Here is a 19,480-nt window from a genome sequence, read left to right as displayed (position 1 = left end):
GCCTCTTCTTAGAGATCACCTTCTTGGACTGATGCTGAAGCCTCTGAGCAGGACAGTGGTGGTGACTGGGATCAGGAGCAGCAGTTCTGTGACATGAATCTTTTTCCAGGCTCTCCCAGTCCTGGCTGCTCAGCCTGGTGACAGGTTTGCAGCCACTCAGAGAGAAGAGGGTTGGAAAGTGGGGATGTGCCTGACCTGACTGCTGGAAGGGGAGCAGGTGTTTTCAGCAGCATATGATACGCTCCAGCCCTGAGTACAGAATGAAATACTTGGGATCAAAATTCAAAGAAAACAAGCATGTCTATCAGTAGCAGAGACACTAAAATCAGGTTTGTTCAGCTTTATGTTATGACTTTTACATCTTCCCATGACAAGAGCCACCTACAGTGATTCTAACTCCTCTTTTCACATCTGTCTTCCAAACATACTACTCTCAGTATCTCTCCTTTTATCTCATATTTCCAGGTCCCCTTCCAAGGCAGGGTCAACTCCCATTTACTCTAATCTCCCAGTTTGCCCCACCTTCCTGCTTCCACACAGCTCCCTGGCTAGCTGAGCCACAGGCAATGTGGCAGATTTGGAGGCAGCAGATCAGCCAGGGAATATTCATTTGTTATTACGTAAAAGCAGATAAATATGCTGCATTTGCACAAAAGTCCTTCCCTCAGTAAGAGAACAAATTATGTGCTACTGGGAATATTCATTTACTGATATGTAAAAGTAGATAAATATGCTGCATTTGCACAAATATCCTCCCCCCAGCAGGGTAACGAATTATGTGCTGCTGCTGATTCTCATTAAACGTTTTAAGAATTTAAATCTCTTTGAGATCTTTATCCTTCCATCAAATTCATTTGGAACTGGACATCACTGGGGAATGATGAACAGATGGTATAATTACATAAGCCTCCTTTCACTGGGAAGCCACATTGAAAAAAAACAGGGAAAAGTATTACAGCAAAAATAATCATGCTCCTTTTTGGAAACTGGACAGAGGCAGAAAGACTTGCAATTTGATAGAGATTATGCAGTGATCAGCGCCAGAAGCAATGTTTAGAGCATCCCTTCAAAATGTTAGAGTCCTTTGGATGGTGCTTACGTGCGCTACAAGTTACAGGTATCACTGAGTCACTGGCTACCAAAAACAGCAAAGGTTTGCTGTGCCAGACCCCATACTAGCACAGAAGAGAATCTGCTTCCTTGTTCACTTTCCACTCCAGCTCATCAGTTTGGGGACCTTTGCTGTGGTTCAGATAAGCACATCTGCAGAGGTAGGAAGGAGCATTTCAGAGAGAGATGGATTAGATAAGTAGCCATCGCCCTGTGTGGAATTCAGGACCACTCAAATCAGACGCTGAAGTAACAGAGCTGCATATGCCATCATATGCCACCACTGTCCAAATTATTGTTTCAGCGTTGCTGTGTGGAACAAAGGACCCCCAGGTCACAGTCAGCCCATCTTGATTGCTAGAGACATTATTACTATTTTATGTATGAAATCTCCTGGACTTTTTTTCAGTTAATGTGAAATCCATTAAGCCACTGCATCTAAATTATAAATTTCTAACACTGTAGATAAAATCAGTGGAGGAGGTTACTGCCTCATATGAACTAGCTGTGTGCACCACTACTCGAAACACTATGGAAGCGCAGTGATGAGTGTCATAGCAGGTGCTGGGGAGGGGACGCTGCACATCTGCGCCCCGCTGCCCCTTAACAGGGTGCGGGGAAAGGGCTGCACCTCCGGCACCTGCTCAGCCCACGAACCGGCCCCGCTGACCCTTGGGGTGCGACAAGCGCGGTGGCCGCGGCCCCACTGCCCGCCGGGGCTGCTTCGTGCCGGGGCCGGGCAGAACCGCTCCGCTCTGTGCCGGGGCCGGGCAGAACGGCTCCGCTCCGCGCCGGGGGAGGGCAGGGCCAGGCCGGGCGGTCCCGGGCGCGGCAGAGCGAACGGGAAGGCAGCGCCCGGTGACTTCCCCGTGCCCGAGCGGGGCGGGGCGGGGTGGAGGGGCGGCCGCTGCCACCGCTTCCCGGTTGCCCGCGGCGGCTCCGGCCGAGCCCGTTGCGCGCCCGTTACCCACTCGCAGCGCAGCCCCTTCCCCCGCCGCGTCCCCTGGCCCAGGCACCATGAGCGGCTCCGGCCCGGAGGCGCCCCAGCCCGGCGACACCGCGGAGGAGGCCGAGCAGGACTGGGCGGCGGCCAAGGCTTTTTACGACAACCTCGTTTCCAAGAGACCCCGGCCGGTGAGTGCGGGCGGGCCGGGCTGGGGTGGGGGGGCTGGGGGCTGCCGGCCGGCGCTACCCTCCGCTCGCTCCGCAGCCCAAGCCCCAGCACGCCATCACCGTGGCCGTCTCTTCCCGAGCCCTCTTCGACCTGGTGGAGGAGCGGCGGATCTACGAAGAGCAAGGGGTGGAGAAGTACGTGGAGTACCAGCAGGACAACGAGAACGTCATCCTCAAGCCCGGACCGGCTTTCTACTTCGTCAAGGTATCTGGATCGGGGCGAGCCCCGATGGGGGTGCGGCGCGGCGCGGAAGATGCTGCAAGGCCAAATTTCGGGAAGAGGAGGAGCGCGAAGCCTCCTTAGGCGGAGACAGCCCTGCCCCGGGGAAACGTTTTGACTTGTTCCCCCAGCGGGGAGCCCGGCATCATCTCCGCATCTCCCTGAGACGCCCCGGCCTTGCGGCCGCCCTTTCTTTCTCTCCCATCCCCTCCTCTGTCCCATCCCCTCCTCTCTCCCATCCTCTCCTTTCCCCTATCCTCTCCTTTCCCCTCTTCTCCCTCCCTCTTCCTCCCGCCGGCACTAATGCTGAACGCCTGCGGGAGGTCACGTACCGCTCGCATCACCGGGAGCAGAGTTTCACCCCCAGCATCCCGGGCTGGATCCCCGGGCTCTGCTCCACATCCGAGGTGGGGGCCAGGACCAACCTGCATGTGCTGCTGGACACGAGGAGCATGGAGCACCTTTCCTTTAAAGACTATTTTCAGTTAAGCTAGGCCCCTAAATTGTCTGAATTTTGTTGCAACCTTTTCCTCCCCCCCAAAATCCGAAAGATCTTAGTTCCTCATTCCATCTTTATGTCTCACTTGTGATAGGACTGCTTTGATTAAAGACAGCATTGATTCAATATTATTCAAATTACTTTATTCAGAAATGAACCTTGGTTGGTTGGTTGTTTCCTTTTTTAGTCAGCTTTAATTTTGCCTTGCTTTTGTTTTCACCCTGGAAATTGTTCTTGAGGACCAGCAAAAGAAATAGACTCCCTAGCTGGGAGTCAGGGTTTAAGCAGGGGTGAAATGGGATATTTTGCTTTCGTTGCACAAGAGAAATGGCCAAGGTAAACAACCTCCAGCATGGAAAGCAAGAGAAATTACCAAAAAACGAAAAAATAAAAAAACAACTAAAAATGCAGATGGTTTTGAGGAACACAGTTTTGAGTGCAACTGACTTGAAAAAATAACATTTATAGCATTCATTTTATGTCCATGGAGAATTTTTTCATAAGGTCTACCACAGCAATTTTAGAAAATTTACTAGATCCTAATTAACAGTTATACTTGCTGACAATAGATTTGTGGCAGAACACTTCTTTCAGTTTTTAGAAGTAGATTTTCATTGCTTCAGTTTTAGTTTCAGGAGGTTAAAACATTTTCAGCATGGCTGATCAAGTTTTGGAAATACATAGTGAAAAAATTACTTACGTCAATACCCATGCTGTTTGAAGTATAACAGATAGCTGTTAATAACATTAATAGCACAAACAAATAAAGGTGTTTTTAGCATAAAAGAATTTTCATAAAATATTTCTCTTTGTACACTAGTGAGGCTACACTGACTAGCAAATTTTCTGCATCTTTTCTATCTGTAGCAGCTAGAGACAGCAGCCCTGCCTAGCACAGATGGTTTTCAAGAGATTTGTTAGAGTTCAGTGTCAAATTCACTTTGACTTTAAGCAAGATTTGACTGTTTGACTCCTCATACTTTGAAAATCAAAGCTGTTAACTATGTTCAGCTAAATACACCTTGACCTCTGTTCCCTTCCAGTATGCTATTTGCATTTGAATTCTTTGTATTTGTAAAGAGATTCATAAATTGCTTAGTCATGGGAATAATCAGGCTAGAGAACTACAGGTTGGGTGATACTTTCTCCTTGGAGACAAAGAAGGCAAAAAGAAATAATATGGTTTTGGTTGGATTCCGTTGTTGAAATCTTTAAGACATTGACTTAAAAGTATTATGTCTCATGCTCGTAGCACTTGGAATGTTAATCACAGGCCACGTTATCCTTGAGCTGCAAAATGTACAGGTATTGGAAAAAAAAAAAGGCATCCTCTCTTCCACTCACTCTTGTTCTAAGACTTCACAAAATTGTTAGTGCACCACAGTTCCCTGTTTCCCCAAAAATAAGACCTACCCTGAAAAATAAGCCCTAGCGTGATTGTTCAGGATTTTTGAGGATGCTCGAAATAGAAGTCCTACTCCAAAAAGAAGCCTTAGTTACAGTTCATTTAAAAAATCAATTTAAATAGTGTCCAGGCTACTATACATGTAAAAAAGTAATAAGTTTTCGAGCAAAAATTAATATAAGACCCTGTCTTATTTTGGGGTAAAGAGGGTATTAGCAGAGAGTTACAGAGGGGTTGTGACCACATACTAAGATTTTTTCCTGGGCTTTATACTAGGCTCTCACTTAGAATTTTCCTAAGCATAGCCCCAAATGACATAGCCATGCTTTTTAAAGTGACATTCCCAGAACTTAATTATGAAATGTAGGTTTTAATTCTTAACAACTGCCCTGACTTTTTAAAGCATCTTAATGAAAATCAACCCATCTTGCATTCATTTGATATTTCATTGTTGACCTTCACTGCCCTAGTCTCAAGGAATTCCATTCAAGGTCTGAGATTCCAAAACAGAGGCCTGTATATAAAACTAGAGCAAAAAGCAAGTCTTACTCCAAAGGGATAAGATTGTAAATAACATGAGAGAACAGATGGATACAGAGACAGATGAGCAGATGAAAGATCAAGGAAACAAGAATGCCCAACTGTGTATATAACATGTTGTCCCTTTTCTCTTTAAAGAGATCTCCAATGAATCAAGGTTATCGCATTCAGTACTGCAATTAGCAATCACCCATGTTTGATAGGGTATGATTTTGTACTCATTACTTAAGGATAATCTTTGACTTTTCCCCACCTGAACTGTGACAGTAAATTTTTGCGTAAGTATGTGGACCAGATTCACATTGTTGCATGCAGAACAAGTAGTTGCGTGTGTAAATTCCTTTACACCTTCTCCTTGATTTCTTTAGAACAATTTTCAAGTGGACAAGAAAAAAGAAAAAAAAAAAAGGTTATTAGGGATTGTGATAATGTTCAGAAATGCATTGATTTATTCTGCATGTTCATGGTGTCCCAATAAAAAGGATTTCCATGATAAAGTTAAATTCTGTAACTCAGCAAAAGAAGCTTACTTGCTTCCCTTCAAATGAACCCAGTCAAATGGTTGCTGGGAGCAAAAGAGCAGAATGGAGTAAAACAAGTTCAGCAAGTTAAACTCTCAGGTATTTCACATTCTCCTTCAAGACAGTGCTATCACTAAACCTACAGTGATTAAGAACTGAGGCACATTCCACTTGTCTATTGACCTCCACCTTTCAAACCGGCAGGCACTGATGCATGTCAATGCCCGGCTTCTTGAGCTGTACCCTGATGATGAAGAACGATTCGATATTGTCCTGATGACTAACAACCATGCCCAAGTGGGAGTGAGACTCATAAACAGCATCAATCACTATGGTAAGGGAAGTGCAATACTGCTTCGTAGAACTGCCTGCTGTTACATAATAAAACAAATTAATTTTATTTGTCATGCTTTGACCTTGGTAAAAGCAGCTTCTTTGATACTGACACCCATTCCTCAGAGGATGATATTTATTTTGGGGTATCAGCATAAGTTAGATAGTGTTAAACAGAATTTGGTCCAAAGTTCTAGATTCAACGTCTCAGGTGGGAATCTTAATTTCTGATAAAAAGTTCTTAAACTTTTTATTCGTTTTGTATTTATGCCCCCTATACATATACATTCACAGCAGTTATTCTGCTGTCTTAGAGGGATTTTGTGTTGAATTCTCAAGGAGGAAGGGTTGGTCAAACATTGTAGTCAGTTTAGGTTGTCTAACTTGTTGAAATTACAGTGGACATATTTCTCTGTTTTAAACTTACTGTTAGCTAGTATGCATTTTTACGAGTTCCTTTTATGGGTTTGTAGTGTCAAGGCAGAGTCACACCTTGTTCTGCTGTTCTTACTTTAGGTTTAACAATTGAACGTTTCTGTATGACGGGAGGAAAAAGCCCTATTGATTACCTGAAGGCTTATCTTACCAACTTGTACCTCTCAGCAGACTCTGAAAAAGTGCAAGAAGCTATAGAAGCAGGTTTGAATTGACTTCCTACTGTTCTCTCTCTGTTGAGCTTGCTAAAAAATGAATGTGTTGTGTGTCTTTCACAGAAAATAGTGCTGCTTCATAAAATGCAGAAAAGTCGTAAGATTGTGTGATACAAACATATAATTTCTTTGTACTTAATCAAATAAAATCAGGCTATTTCTCTGTATTGTTCCCCTCTGACCCTTCAGTTTGCTGGTAATGACAACTTAATTACCCTCTACCTTTGTCCCACCTTGCTGTCTTGTCCCATGCTACAAGAAATGAACTCCCATACATATCTACTCACATCTATTCAACTTCTGTTCAAATAATCATTGCTTCCATACGACTTACAAAAAACATCTTCTGTGTTTTGTTAAAAAGTAGTAAATAGCTTGACTCAGTAGCCTCCTTGGAATTTCCTTCTTTATCTCATTTACAGCTCTACCTTGGAGACTGGTTTTGTATGTTCTTATATGGAAGTGGAAGGAAGCACATGTAAGAGGTTACGTCAGTGGCACAGCTTCCGTGCACTTATGTTACAAAACAGCCATAACTAATTAGCTTTAGTGATCGTTTCTGCTCACCAGCTATAAAGGTCACCCCCAATAAGTTGGTGGAACCAAACTGCTGACAGTTTAATGAATGACTTTGCAGGACATGCTAACTGAGGTTCTCTTGATCCATTTTCAGGCATTGCATCAGCTACGATGTTCTCTGCCAACAAAGATGTTGCTTACTCGGATACACAGTTGAGAGTGGCATTCGATGGGGATGCAGTTCTCTTTTCTGATGAATCAGAACAGATCGTCAAAGAGCAAGGATTAGATAGATTTTTTGAACATGAACAACTGAATGAAAATAAGCCTCTTGCACAGGTTTGTACTTCTTGAATCAGTAAGTTTTCAAAACATCTGTTAATTTTCATTGCTGCTGTATTCCTCCAGTTTCCCCAGTATATATGTAATTTCCTTTTCCAAGGATAATCTTTAAAATCATGTTTGACATAAAAGAGCCCACCATTGCAGTCCTTTCACCAGATCTCCCACTAAATCTAATTCAAATATTGTCTTTAATCTGGAAGGAGTTCAGTAATATCTGTGTAATTAGGTCTCTCACAGGATTTTGCACAGAAAATAAAATTGCACCTCATAGTTCATAGTAAGAGAGTTATGTGTTTTTAAAGAACATTTTAGTAAAGACTATAGTAATAACTTTATATTGTGTGAGATCTTGTAAGTCTTAGTGAGAATCAGTTTTCTGCTCATCGTACCATGTAGGATTATGGTTTTAACATCTTTTTTTAATGATTTTTTTTAATTCACAAATTCGAAATGAGGGTGCAGACCCACTTGGACACATTACACAGAGAATTCACTGAGCAGCGTAGCATTAGGAAAGGAATCCTGTATGTCACTGGCAATCTGGAATAAAGCAAAAGCAAGATTTTGAGAGCCATGGACAAATACTAAATATGCTTCTGCTATTTCATACTCAGGGTCCTTTGAAAGGTTTTCTGGAAGACTTAGGGAAACTCCAGAAGAAGTTCTATGCAAAAAACGAACGATTAGATTGTCCTATAAGGACATACCTTGTCACAGCCAGAAGCGCGGCAAGCTCTGGAGCCAGAGTGCTGAAGACTCTTCGTAGCTGGGGTCTGGAGATCGATGAGGCCCTTTTCTTAGCGGGAGCTCCTAAAGGACCGATCCTGGTGAAAATCCGCCCTCATATTTTCTTTGATGACCAGATGTTTCACATCGAAGGAGCACAGAAATTAGGCACCATAGCTGCACATGTTCCCTATGGCGTTGCTCAGAAATACCACAAATCTGCATGACTGGAGGGCCCCATTAATGATAACATTCTTAGCCAGCCTTTAATATGCCAATAGTTACCTCTGAAAACCGCTGCATTTGTATATTGTAAGCACTATGTTTAAAGATTTCACTTCTGGCTAGAACAGCCTTTAAAGGAAATACTTTTAATATAGGTAAGTTTTTAATAGTTATTTTAATAGCATTCTTAAGCAGCTTAGTTTTTTTTACCCGTCTGGATCTAACACTGTGGTTTTGATATTAGGAAAAGATTTGTACTGTTTTTATACCTTGACACATACTTTGAGAGACAGAACAGTTATATTTTCTCTTAAAAGCTATTGACGGGTTATTTATAACAAAAACCATGCTGCAATACTAGTCCTTGATGGTTATTTCTGAAATTACCAACAGCACAGTTTACATATAAATGTTTACCTCTTGGTGGTTTGCCTGTTAAATATGTGTTCAGTAGATCTGTTATCACAAGTTTTCAGCTTCCAGTGAAATGTTAGCTTATTTGATCTTGTGTTTACAGGGACCCTTTATTTTTCTATGTTGTTTTCCTATTCTAATAAAGCTGGCTTTACAGAACATTGTCATTTTTCTATGTAGAGGTTTTAGCATAATTTCCTATGCAGAGTTTGTGTAATCAGTGTGTCTGTTTCTCTTGCCTCCTCTGGATATTTAGAGCCAGAAGTGACCACTTTCAGCTAAATCTGAGAGAGAGCTAGAGGTCTCAAAGACACTTATGTCCCAACAGATTTCACCGAGTTGGGCAGAAGTCGGAAATGCTGTGGGTGTCTTGACTGGGACAAAGACTGAAGCTTTAGAGCATAACTTTATATACCAGCAGAGGTTCTATCCTGAAATAATGCTGTTGATGGAATTAATTGTTTCTTAATTAGATTTACTTAGGATTTACAGCTGTTTTGTGATCTGCATGAACTGAGTTGGGCAGCCTCTGATAGGTTTCCAGAGAACAGGTGCCTGTTGCAACATGAACTCATGTAAATTTACACCATAGGTCTATTCTACCTCTTTTGTGCTAAGTTCCTGTGTCTTAGTGTCATCCGTGTATCGGAGTGCATTCCAAATGACACAACTAACATCTGTCAGGTGGTGTTTGTTCTCTTTCTCTCCCTAGTGGAACAAGTGTCCTGTTTTATTTTTATTGTTGCTGTGTATTTATACCAGAAGAGACAAAACCAAAAGAATGTGCTTTGCAGTGGAAGTAGAAGATGAAGGCTTGTGATGATCCATGGTTCCTGGGGGAATTCACTCCAGAATCTCACGTTAGCCTCTCAGAAAGTTTAGTCTCTTCTGTCCAGATGAGCTGTCCTGCTATTGCAGAAAGCTTCCTTGCATTTCTCTACCAGAAACAAAAGCAATCTTAAACGTTGTGTGTCCAAGCCACAAACTATCTGAAAACAAAGGCAAAAGCCTTGATCCTGCATGAAACTCAAATAGAGACCATCAGAAAGGTTTTTATGTGTTCACACCAGCATGTGTTGTTGATGGGATGCACTGCAGATATCTGGTGTACTTGGAATTTCCTAAGGGCTAAAGGCTTTGTGCCCAAAACGCATCACATTTCCCAGCTCATCTAAGAGGTGAGGAAGACATGAATAACTGAGGCCTGGTCATTGTCTGCCAGGATGGGATACAGTTACCTCGCCAAATGGAGATTATAAGAAATGTTATTAGCAGATGTTTTTATGTGAAAACTTAGAATCAGCAAGGGATCCAAGAATATTCTTTAGCTGTGCAATATAAATTGTGTGTGTACCTTTACCACAAAATCATGGCTGCAAATTTCAGGAATACCAGTCCTGTCTTTTTGAAGCAGAACATGGATCAGCTTTCCTCATCCATGTGCTGTTAGATCTGTAGATGTTTGGTGCAGGAAGATATGCAGGATATATGCTGTGCACAGATTACTAGCACTTGACTCTCATTAAACGTAGTAATTCAGGCTTGATACTGAAAAGTGCTAATGGGATCCTTGATCCATGTGGGACTCCAAAGGTATCTCATGCCTGGTAGGCTAAGCATGTAAATCAGTGAATAAATTGAGAATGGAATCATCTGGTTTGCTATGTTTACCTTTCTTTCAAATCAACCATCCACCTACTGGAAAAATTAAATCTACAGGCCAGGACATAGTTAGGAGCTTCCAGTTCTTATATCTTTTATGATCTGTACACTCATGATGCTCAAGGACTACCTCTTGCAGTGTCATGCTGACAGCACTAAGGCATGTGTGAAGAGAAAAAAAGAGTTCACATATTAAATGTACATAGTAAAATTTACATTCTTAGTCATAGAATTCAAACTGACCTTAAAATCCAGAAGCTGATGCTAAGGCCCACAATCACTTCTAAGTTAGCTGAGCAAAATGTCCTTAGATGTTTGTTCAGATTATACACTGCCTTTTAATTGTCAGGCAACTGTCCCAAGTTTTGGCGACTGCTTCTCTGCCTATCCAGCTGGTAGAACATTGGGTGAGTGGAGCCTCATTCGTTCATGCAAGTGCCTTCCAGACTAATCTGGATATTTGAGGAGACTCAGGCTTGCCAAGTAATCTCTGCCTGTTAAAATTATTGTCTTCTGCTCTGAGACACAGCTTGGCTAGTGGACCAAAATAATAATTTGCAAGAAAATTCTCTGAAATGGGATAGGAGCTGAGGGGCTGTTTTCTATTTTTGTAGACATAGGACTGAATTTTCTCGTAAAAGCATTCCAGTCCACAAAACAAACAAACAAGCAAACAATAATAAAAGCCAACAAAAAAACATCTTGCTTCTCATGCTCATGTAGATTCCATTAGTTTATACCTTGGCACCTCATAACCCTAAGCCAGTCACTGTTACAACAAAATGCAACATTTTTCAATAGGGGAATAGAGAGATGTTCTATGGTTCTGAACTGTCCTGTCTATCAGCTTGTTTATAACACTAGAAGACAGGCTTATGAAAAAGAAACTCATTGCAGCCAAAAGCTGGAAGAGTATTAACACAGATTGAATTCTGTGCAGAAACAGAACTTTGTCAGGCAAAGCCAGTCTGTGTTCCCTTAGCTTCCAGGTTCATGTGCCACACCACAGTGAAGAGTCCAGGTAAGACAAATGGTAATGTCTCCTTCTGCTACCAGTCCCCATGGACAAAAATGTTGGAAATAAGACCCTGAAGGTGACTTGTCTATTTTTTCTTTTATTTTTTTACAGGACAACATATCCTCAGAGTGTGTTGGGTATCTCCCTCCAGTTACCAAGACATAACAAACCCATGTTCCCCAGTTCCTTCACATCTCCAAGACATCCTTTCAGTTTCCAGGCTACCATGTCATGCATAGTGAAACAATCATCTGGAGGAAACAAAATATTTCAGATGAAGATTTGGAGATGGTCATCATCATGTGTTCCAAAGTATCCTCCTGTGTTCCTGGACTGTGATCTATTCTAAGGACATGGAAATCAGAGGGCCTCTACATCCTGAGGAGGATTCTCAGGTACCTCCCTTGGGCTCCTCTGGCAAACCCTGTAACCTGCACAGACACACAGTATTGCTGACCAGAACACACTGATTCCTCGAGTGCAACAGTTGGGCAGAGAAAGCAGTGAAGTAGGTTGATATCTTAGGAGAAATAATAACTTTCAGTTACCCTGCTCAATGCTGTCTGGGAGCAGCAACATCTGAATGCATATGTCATCCTTGCCTAGATGAGCAGCTTCTGATCACCATCACCCATGATGTTCTGTGCACAGTGCTCCTTGCACTGAAAGCTGGGTTGACCACTGATGGACCCAGGCAGGATCCCTGAGGCAGCACCCTCTCCAACACATTCAACAGTCTTCTGAAGTAGCAGATGTATCAGAGATGACCGCCATAGTCTCCACTGCCAGATGCTGAATAGTAGATTCTTTACCTCCCATCAGGAGGATTTCTTACAGGATGAATCTCTTCCTCTAACAGGACATTTCTTGGTTCTCTTATTCTGTCATCTAGTGGGCAGTCACTGTCCCTTTCTCATGGTCCTTGTCTGCAAGGTCATTAAGCAGCAGAGGTGGGCATGGCTCCAACACCTCCCAAAGGTATGATTTACTATGAGCAGAGCATATGTAAGCACACCTCACACTGGTTATGGCTCTTACACCATGTTAAGGGTGACAAAAGCCATCTCTGTCACAAGCAGACACGATGATGTGGCCTGGTCAAAACACCCTTCAGAGTAGCCACTTTCTCAAAACATTTCATCAGCACAAAGGCCAGCTGGCATGGGAAAGCCCATGTGCATGCTAACTCTGCAGAACGTGACAGATGCTTCTAAACCACCCAGTGGGACCTCAGAAGCTGTGGGGGAGCCCTAACCAACCCCCAGCCTGGAGACAAAACTCTGCCATGGGCAGAAATGTGGCATTCCTGTGCCGGGAGCCTTCCCTGGCACTGCCACATCTACTGCTCCAGCCTCTGCGTCTCAGGCTGAAGACACAAGGCAGATAAACTGAATGTGTCTTTTGCAGAAGCATTTGATCTGCCATAAAATTCGAAGACTGGTAATGAAATATTATAGATGCCCTTAATGTCTGTTTTCCCTGTGATGGAGTCTTCTCAGTGAGATTGATAAATATTAATAAAATATTTTGGTAAAATCTCTACTAGCAAGCTAAACGCTACTGGGAAATACTGCCAGGCCCTACAACTCAACCATGTCTATGTCATTAAACTGTTCTAATTGTCTTCTAATTCTACAGTCATCAGCACAGTGCCTGGTTTGGTTTTGGCCCAGGCCAGCTAGCTCTCTGCCAGATGATACCCATCCATGTCTCAGGGATCAGCACAGGATGAAAAGCCAAGAATCAGCTTGGACTTGTCAAGGTTTAACAAGTTCTTTTGCACCAGTTACGTTAGCACCAAACAGCAGATCCTGATACCTCTAATTTACTGGAAGGGACATTGCTGACGGTGCAAGGGCCTTTGGACCGATGAAGGGACATGGTGCTGCTGGGACATCCTGCTGCGTTTAATTTTTGAGATGGGGAAGGCAGCAGTGGCCTCGCAGGGTAACTCTGCCCATTATGAGGACAAGAGGAAATGGCCTCAAGTTGCACCAGGGGAGGTTTAAGTTGAGTATTAGGGAAAATTTCTTAATGGAAAGGATTGTCAGGCACTGGAACAGGTTGCCCAGGGAAGTGGTGGAGCCACCATCCCTGGAGGTGTTTAAAAGCTGCATAGACGAGGTTCTTAGGGACATCGTTTAGTGCTAGCGTTAGGTTACGGTTGGATTCAATGATCTTACGGGTCTATTCTGACTAAAATGATTTTGTGATTTTACAATACTGTATGATTCCCTAACTATCTGATTGTATGACTCTATGTGATTGCATGACTCGCAGTTTGCTTTGGGTCGCCCTCAGGACCCTGCTGGATCCGGGAAGGCCGCCGAGTCACCGCTGGACGTTTCAACCAGACCCTGCGCCCATTAATCGTCTCTCAGCTGCAGCCCCGTTAGCTCTGGCACCGGGACAGCCGAGAACTACAATCCCCACAATGCCTCGCGGCTCATCTGGCCAATCTTAACGCTCCCCGACGCCGGCCGGCCGGCCAGCGGCGAGGCGGGGGTGGCAACTCCGGGTGGAGCGCCGCTCGGCCCGGCGGGATGGCCGCGACGGCGACGGCGTTGGCGCTGGGCGGGGGGCTGCTCCTGGCCGCCTGGCGCTGGCTGCGGGGCTCGGCCCGGCTCGCGGCCGGGCCCGGGGCCTCCATGCGGGGCAAGACGGTGATCATCACGGGGGCCAACAGCGGGCTGGGCCGGGCGGCGGCGGCCGAGCTGCTGCGGATGCGCGCCCGCGTCATCATGGGCTGCCGCGACCGGGCTCGGGCCGAGCGGGCGGCCAGCGAGATCCGGGCGGAGGTGGGCGAGCGGGCGGAGGGCGGCGGCGAGCTGGTGGTGCGGGAGCTGGACCTGGCCTCGCTTAGCTCCGTGCGCGCCTTCTGCCACCGCGTCTTGCAGGTACGGCCGGGACGGCTGCGGGCGCGGGGCTCAGCCCGCCGGGTGGCGACACGTTCCGGCGGCTTTAGGCCGCTCTGGGGTCACTGTGAGGGGACGCGGGTGCGGGAACCGGTGCCACCATTACGGGGGGGGCGGGGGCGGGGCAGCGTCCTCGGGGCTCCGCGTTCACAGGCCTGTTCCCCGGCCTAGGGTGCGGGGTGTTGCTGAGCCCAGCGCAGGGTTTGGGAGGAGGATGTGAGGAGATTGGCCGTGACTTAGCACCTGGGAGAATAAAGTTCGTACGAGTTCGGGCTATTCTAGTCCAAACTGTTGCAGTCCTTTTATGTTCTGAAAAGGAAGCACTTATTTCTGTGTGAGGGAAATTATTTGTCTTAATTAGCTCGACATTAACCTGCCTTTGTTGCTTTAAGTTAATGTTACAGCTCGGCCTTGTCCCCAAAGAAGTACAGGTTGACATGAGGGCCCTGCTCACAGCTCCAGCCATCCCTCTTCCCCCTCCCCAGACTGTCCCCCCCTGCATTTTGCATCTCTTGGCCAGTGCTAGCTGAGTTTAGCAGGTAGACATTTTCAAATATATAAAGTTACTGCAGATTTCCTGAAGACGTGAGTTTGACAGCAGTACGGCTAGCTGAGTTCAGCTGTTATTAGAGGCCAGCGAGCAGAGGGAGGCAGCGTTGGAGGCATCATTCCATTCCCATGAAAAGTGACACTTGGGGCTCTCATCTCACCACATCTGGCTCCTCAAGCCATGGGACACAGTCATGGGAAACCAGGCTTAGCAACTTCTGCTGCTGCTCAGAGATCTGCTTGTTAAGTACCTGAAAGGTGCTCAGATGCTGTCATAAGAAAAAAGAAAAAAAACACTACAACAACAACAAAAACCAACAACAACAAAAACAAACAAACAAAACACACACACACAAGAAAAAAAACCAACCAACCAAAAAAAATAAAAGGAGAGGAACTTCACTGTGTTAACTTTGCAATACCTTTTGTAAAACCTAAATGTCAGAAAAAAAAGTCCTAAGTTCTCTGGTGGGGATCAGTGTTGTTATATACATTCCTACGTGTAAATCCAGTGATAAGATCTAATCTTGCTGGGAAAATATGCATATACAAAAGGATATAAAACAGACAAACACCAGAAAAGTAACATACTGTCCTGTTAAAATTACATATTTTATAGTACAAAATATCAAAAATTGTGACTTTTTTAGCCTGTCTATTGGTGAAGCCAGTACAAGTACCTTTAAGTGAGGAATGGGTGAAGAAAAAGAGAGTGCATGCATATGCAGAGTGCTGCTGACACCTGCGTTTGAACTTTCATTTTTGTGACTTTAAAAATAATTCCAGAAGCAGCTCAATGACAAGGGGTGTGAATTCAGCTAATACTTCAAGAGCTATTTCACCCAGATTGATATTATTTATCTTCTCTAACCTATGACTGCTTTTAGGAGCTGGCTGTTGCAGTTTTATTGTGGTTGGATGTTTGATATTTTGTTGTTTGGGGTTTTTTTTTGTTTGTTTGAGATGAAGAAGACTAAGATATTGATAGGATGGGAAAATAATACATCCCCACAGCATAACTTAAGTTGTGGGAGCTTCCCTCTGCAGAACTACAAGGAATTACATCTTTCACTCCTTCATCTCACTGCAAAAGGTAGAAGACTTTGAGACGTCAGAGAGCTCCATGGGAAAATGGAGAAAATAGAAGTGGATTCCAGAAATTGAAGGAATAGCATTGCCCACCAAAGTAGTGTTTTATGCTCTCTTGCACCTTGTTGCAGTAGCTGCCTGCTTGGCACTGATCACATTACTCTAGATTATAAGATGTAGGAGTCTCAGCAAATAGCACAAGTTGAGGTCTCGTTTCTTGAGTGGTTAAGTCTTGCAAAATACTTAATACTCCAGTCAGGTGTTCTACTCTGAAGCAGAAAGTGTCACTTCAATGAGCAGATCTACAGTCAGTGCTTCTTCAGTCCTGCCCTTATTTAGTGATAGGAACCATTATGTCCCTTTGGGTGAAGAGAAGGGAGTTTGATGCTCTTCAGATCATGCCTCAGGGACCCAGTTATATGAAACACTGAACAACCTCAAGTTCTGTGGAAATGAGTCCAGAGTTGAAGTACGTGATCAGATGCCAGCATCGTTCACTGAGTGCCAAGTGCAGGTTGGGGTTTTGCTCTCTATATTATTGCTTCTAATAAAAGGCAAATGGTACAAAATGCATTTTGAGCTTCTCTATTTTTATCATCAGAATGACTCCAAATGATCTCAGCTTGCCTTCTAGTCACTGCATTTGGTTTAAAGAATTAACAGCAGAAAACCCTCCTGCTGCTTTTTCTTTAAAGTGAATGCATTTGCTTCTGATACATACAAGCATAAATTTCCTGCAATACTTTCACAGTCTTTTGTTAAAGGTGGGTGAAAGTGTTAAATTCAGAATTGATTTAGGCAGCTGACTTTAGTCTGTGTTTTTTGAAATATTCAATATTCAATATTCATTTTGAGTGGATACTGGATCATGAAGTGCATTATGTATATATGTATATTTAAATTATCTGTACCATCCTCTCCGTTAATTAGTTGTGTTTCCTGATTCTGTAGAGTGTAACATACCTCCTTAAGTCTTTGTCTTCTACCAACCTGAACCAGAATACCGATCCATCAAATAGCATAAGCTGAACATGTCATAAATATTAAAAGTCTCAGTCCCATAGACACACTTTAATTCTTGAGTAGACCTATTAGACTCAAATTCTTGTATGAAAACTCCTCAGTTATGATTGTGAATGTTACTTCTCTGGGATGAGTTTTGCTCCGTAGTTCTCACCAAGCAGCACAATGGTGTATCGGAATTTAAAAATAAGATAATATTTAAAATAATGAGAACATTGTTTTGCAAAGCTTTTCATGATGTCACCCCAGTCTACAGTGTAATGGTTTCTCCTCAACGTTGGGTTAGCTCTTTGTTCCATATCACTTTTTGTTCCATATTTGCATGTCTTTTGCACAGTAGACCCCTTACCTATGGCTGAGGTTTGCTACAAATTAATGTGTCTGCTTTTGCAGTGCAATGAACAGGTTACTTTTGAGAGAAAACCAAAACACATCACAAAGGTAAATTGTCACTGAATTGCCATAGAAAAAGCTGCTCCTGGAGAAGCAGATGTTTGTTTTCTCTGCCTGCGTACAAAGTAGATACAGATCTGCTCTCATGTACCTGCATCCTACTGGGGGCACGTACTTGGTTTAGGAGTAGTTCAACTTATGGTTGTTTTGCGTTTTTTCAGCAGTGCTTTAAGATAATATCAGGAAGTTACAAATCAGAAAGCTAGGAATGAAATTATTTCTTTCTAACACTGGCCAGTTAGAAATATTAAGCATAATAGTATGTTTTGTATGACAATTATAAAATGGAGTGAATTTTTTTTTTCTTTCCTATTTAAAGGAAGAGCCAAGACTGGATGTTCTGATAAATAATGCAGGGATATTCCAGTGTCCATACATGAAGACAGAGGATGGTTTCGAGATGCAATTTGGTGTAAACCACTTGGGTCACTTCTTGCTCACCAACCTTCTTCTGGGCCTCCTCAAAAATTCTGCTCCAAGCAGGATTGTGGTAGTATCCTCAAAGCTTTATAAATATGGAGAGATCAACTTTGAAGACTTGAACAGTGAAATAAGTTACAATAAAAGCTTTTGTTACAGTCGGAGTAAACTGGCTAACATATTATTTGCAAGGGAGCTAGCTCGTCGGTTAGAAGGGACAGGAGTCACCGTCAATTCACTTCATCCTGGGATTGTCAGAACCAATCTAGGCAGATATGTGAATATTCCTTTGCTGGCAAAGCCCCTATTCAACTTGGTGTCATGGGCTTTCTTCAAAACACCTCTGGAAGGAGCCAAGACTTCTATTTATTTGGCTTCTTCTCCTGATGTCGAAGGTGTGTCGGGAAAATATTTTGGGGACTGCAAAGAGGAGGAACTTCTGCCCAAAGCCATGGATGACTTGGTTGCAAGAAAGTTGTGGGATATCAGTGAAGTGATGGTTGGTTTATTGAAATAAGTGCCAGGGGCTATCTGCTAAAAGAATGCAGATAACTGTGCAACACGTATTTGCAACAGTGTAATTCTCACTTTAAATGCTGTGGGAATGCAGATTACTTTGCTCAGTATTTATTAAATAAAGTGGTTTATGCTGGAACTCTGTTTTGAAATAATGGACAATCTTTAATAGACACAGGCATTTTAAAAGTCTGAATAGAGCTTGAGGGTGTGAATATAATTTCTGTTTAAATCTGCTTGGAAACTCATGTTTTGCAAACAAAAATTAAACAAAACTGTGTTTTGCAGTATATGTGCATATTTGTCATGTTCCACTACTTGTAGTCAGACTGGATAATGCAGGGTACTGATGGTGAAACACTTCCGTAAAAAGATTTTGAAAATAGATCCTAATAATAATAATAGGATTGTTGTCTCTTTTGAGCCATCACAATGAAAAATGGAATAAAGGGTTTTACTGATGTCTTACACTGTAATTGTTTAGGCCTCCAAGTGCTGTTCAAAAGCATGTTGTCCGCCCTGTGGTTTAGTGAACAAAACTTGAGCCGTATACAGTTTAACTGTGAAGCACAAAGCCAACTATTAATATTTGGAGTGATGTCGCTGCTGTTCAGTTGAGTATATACACTTGGTTGTACAAGCTGTATATTGATTTTCATATATGCCAAACTTGCTCTTTCTTGATATGCAGACTCCTTGGGTTTCATTAAAAGTGTCGTTGACAGAAGTGTTATGGTCTCGATAGGGCTTTGCATGTCATGAATTGCCTGCATATGAAGTTCACAAGACCTCAACCAGATTAGTCCGAAGAGAACATACTTTTCAGTGTGTGTTTGGCTTGACTGATGGCACTCAGCAATGAGATTAAATAAAGCTGTCTAATACAGTTTACTGAATATTCTTTAATAAAAATGTTTTTAAAACACTGTTGATTCTTTCATTGTAGAAGACACGACAGAAAACAGCAGTCTTGACACAGTAGCCTTGTTTCAAAGCAGGAGATTTGCCTGTACTGGTTTAGGGAGACTGTTGTGTAGGGTTGGTAGAAATAAAATGGGCTCTAAATAAATGCATGGGTATTACATGAAGCTGTACTGATTTATTTTTTAATTCATATAACTAATGGGTACATATTGACATGACTTCTTGTTTTGC

General features: G+C 43.2%; 2 protein-coding genes across 3 annotated transcripts; both read left to right on the top strand.

Annotated features, from left to right (window-relative positions):
* Window positions 1–1,915: 1,915 nt before the first annotated feature.
* NT5C1B (5'-nucleotidase, cytosolic IB) lies at window positions 1,916–11,553 on the top strand. Of its 2 annotated transcripts, XR_011738547.1 has the most exons (7): window positions 1,916–2,244; window positions 2,321–2,488; window positions 5,673–5,802; window positions 6,318–6,440; window positions 7,125–7,309; window positions 7,930–8,421; window positions 11,472–11,553. XR_011738547.1 is itself a non-coding variant. In XM_065834420.2 (6 exons), exons 1-6 carry the CDS (start codon window positions 2,128–2,130, stop codon window positions 8,266–8,268), a joined length of 1,062 nt encoding a protein of 353 aa, XP_065690492.1. In that variant the 5' UTR covers window positions 1,916–2,127; the 3' UTR covers window positions 8,269–8,839. The 2 variants fall into 2 exon arrangements, 1 of the variants encoding a protein (XP_065690492.1); XM_065834420.2 differs by lacking the exon at window positions 11,472–11,553 and having other exon boundaries at window positions 7,930–8,839.
* A 2,311-nt stretch (window positions 11,554–13,864) lies between these two features.
* Window positions 13,865–19,250, top strand: RDH14 (retinol dehydrogenase 14). Its single transcript, XM_065834421.2, has 2 exons — window positions 13,865–14,257; window positions 17,709–19,250. The coding sequence occupies exons 1-2, from the start codon at window positions 13,904–13,906 to the stop codon at window positions 18,324–18,326; spliced, it is 972 nt and encodes a 323-aa protein (XP_065690493.2). The 5' UTR covers window positions 13,865–13,903; the 3' UTR covers window positions 18,327–19,250.
* Window positions 19,251–19,480: the final 230 nt, after the last annotated feature.

The sequence above is a fragment of the Patagioenas fasciata genome, chromosome 3 (genome assembly GCF_037038585.1).
Source record: "Patagioenas fasciata isolate bPatFas1 chromosome 3, bPatFas1.hap1, whole genome shotgun sequence".
NCBI classification, from domain to species: Eukaryota; Metazoa; Chordata; class Aves; order Columbiformes; family Columbidae; genus Patagioenas; species Patagioenas fasciata.
This window is presented reverse-complemented; position numbering and strand designations above follow the sequence as displayed.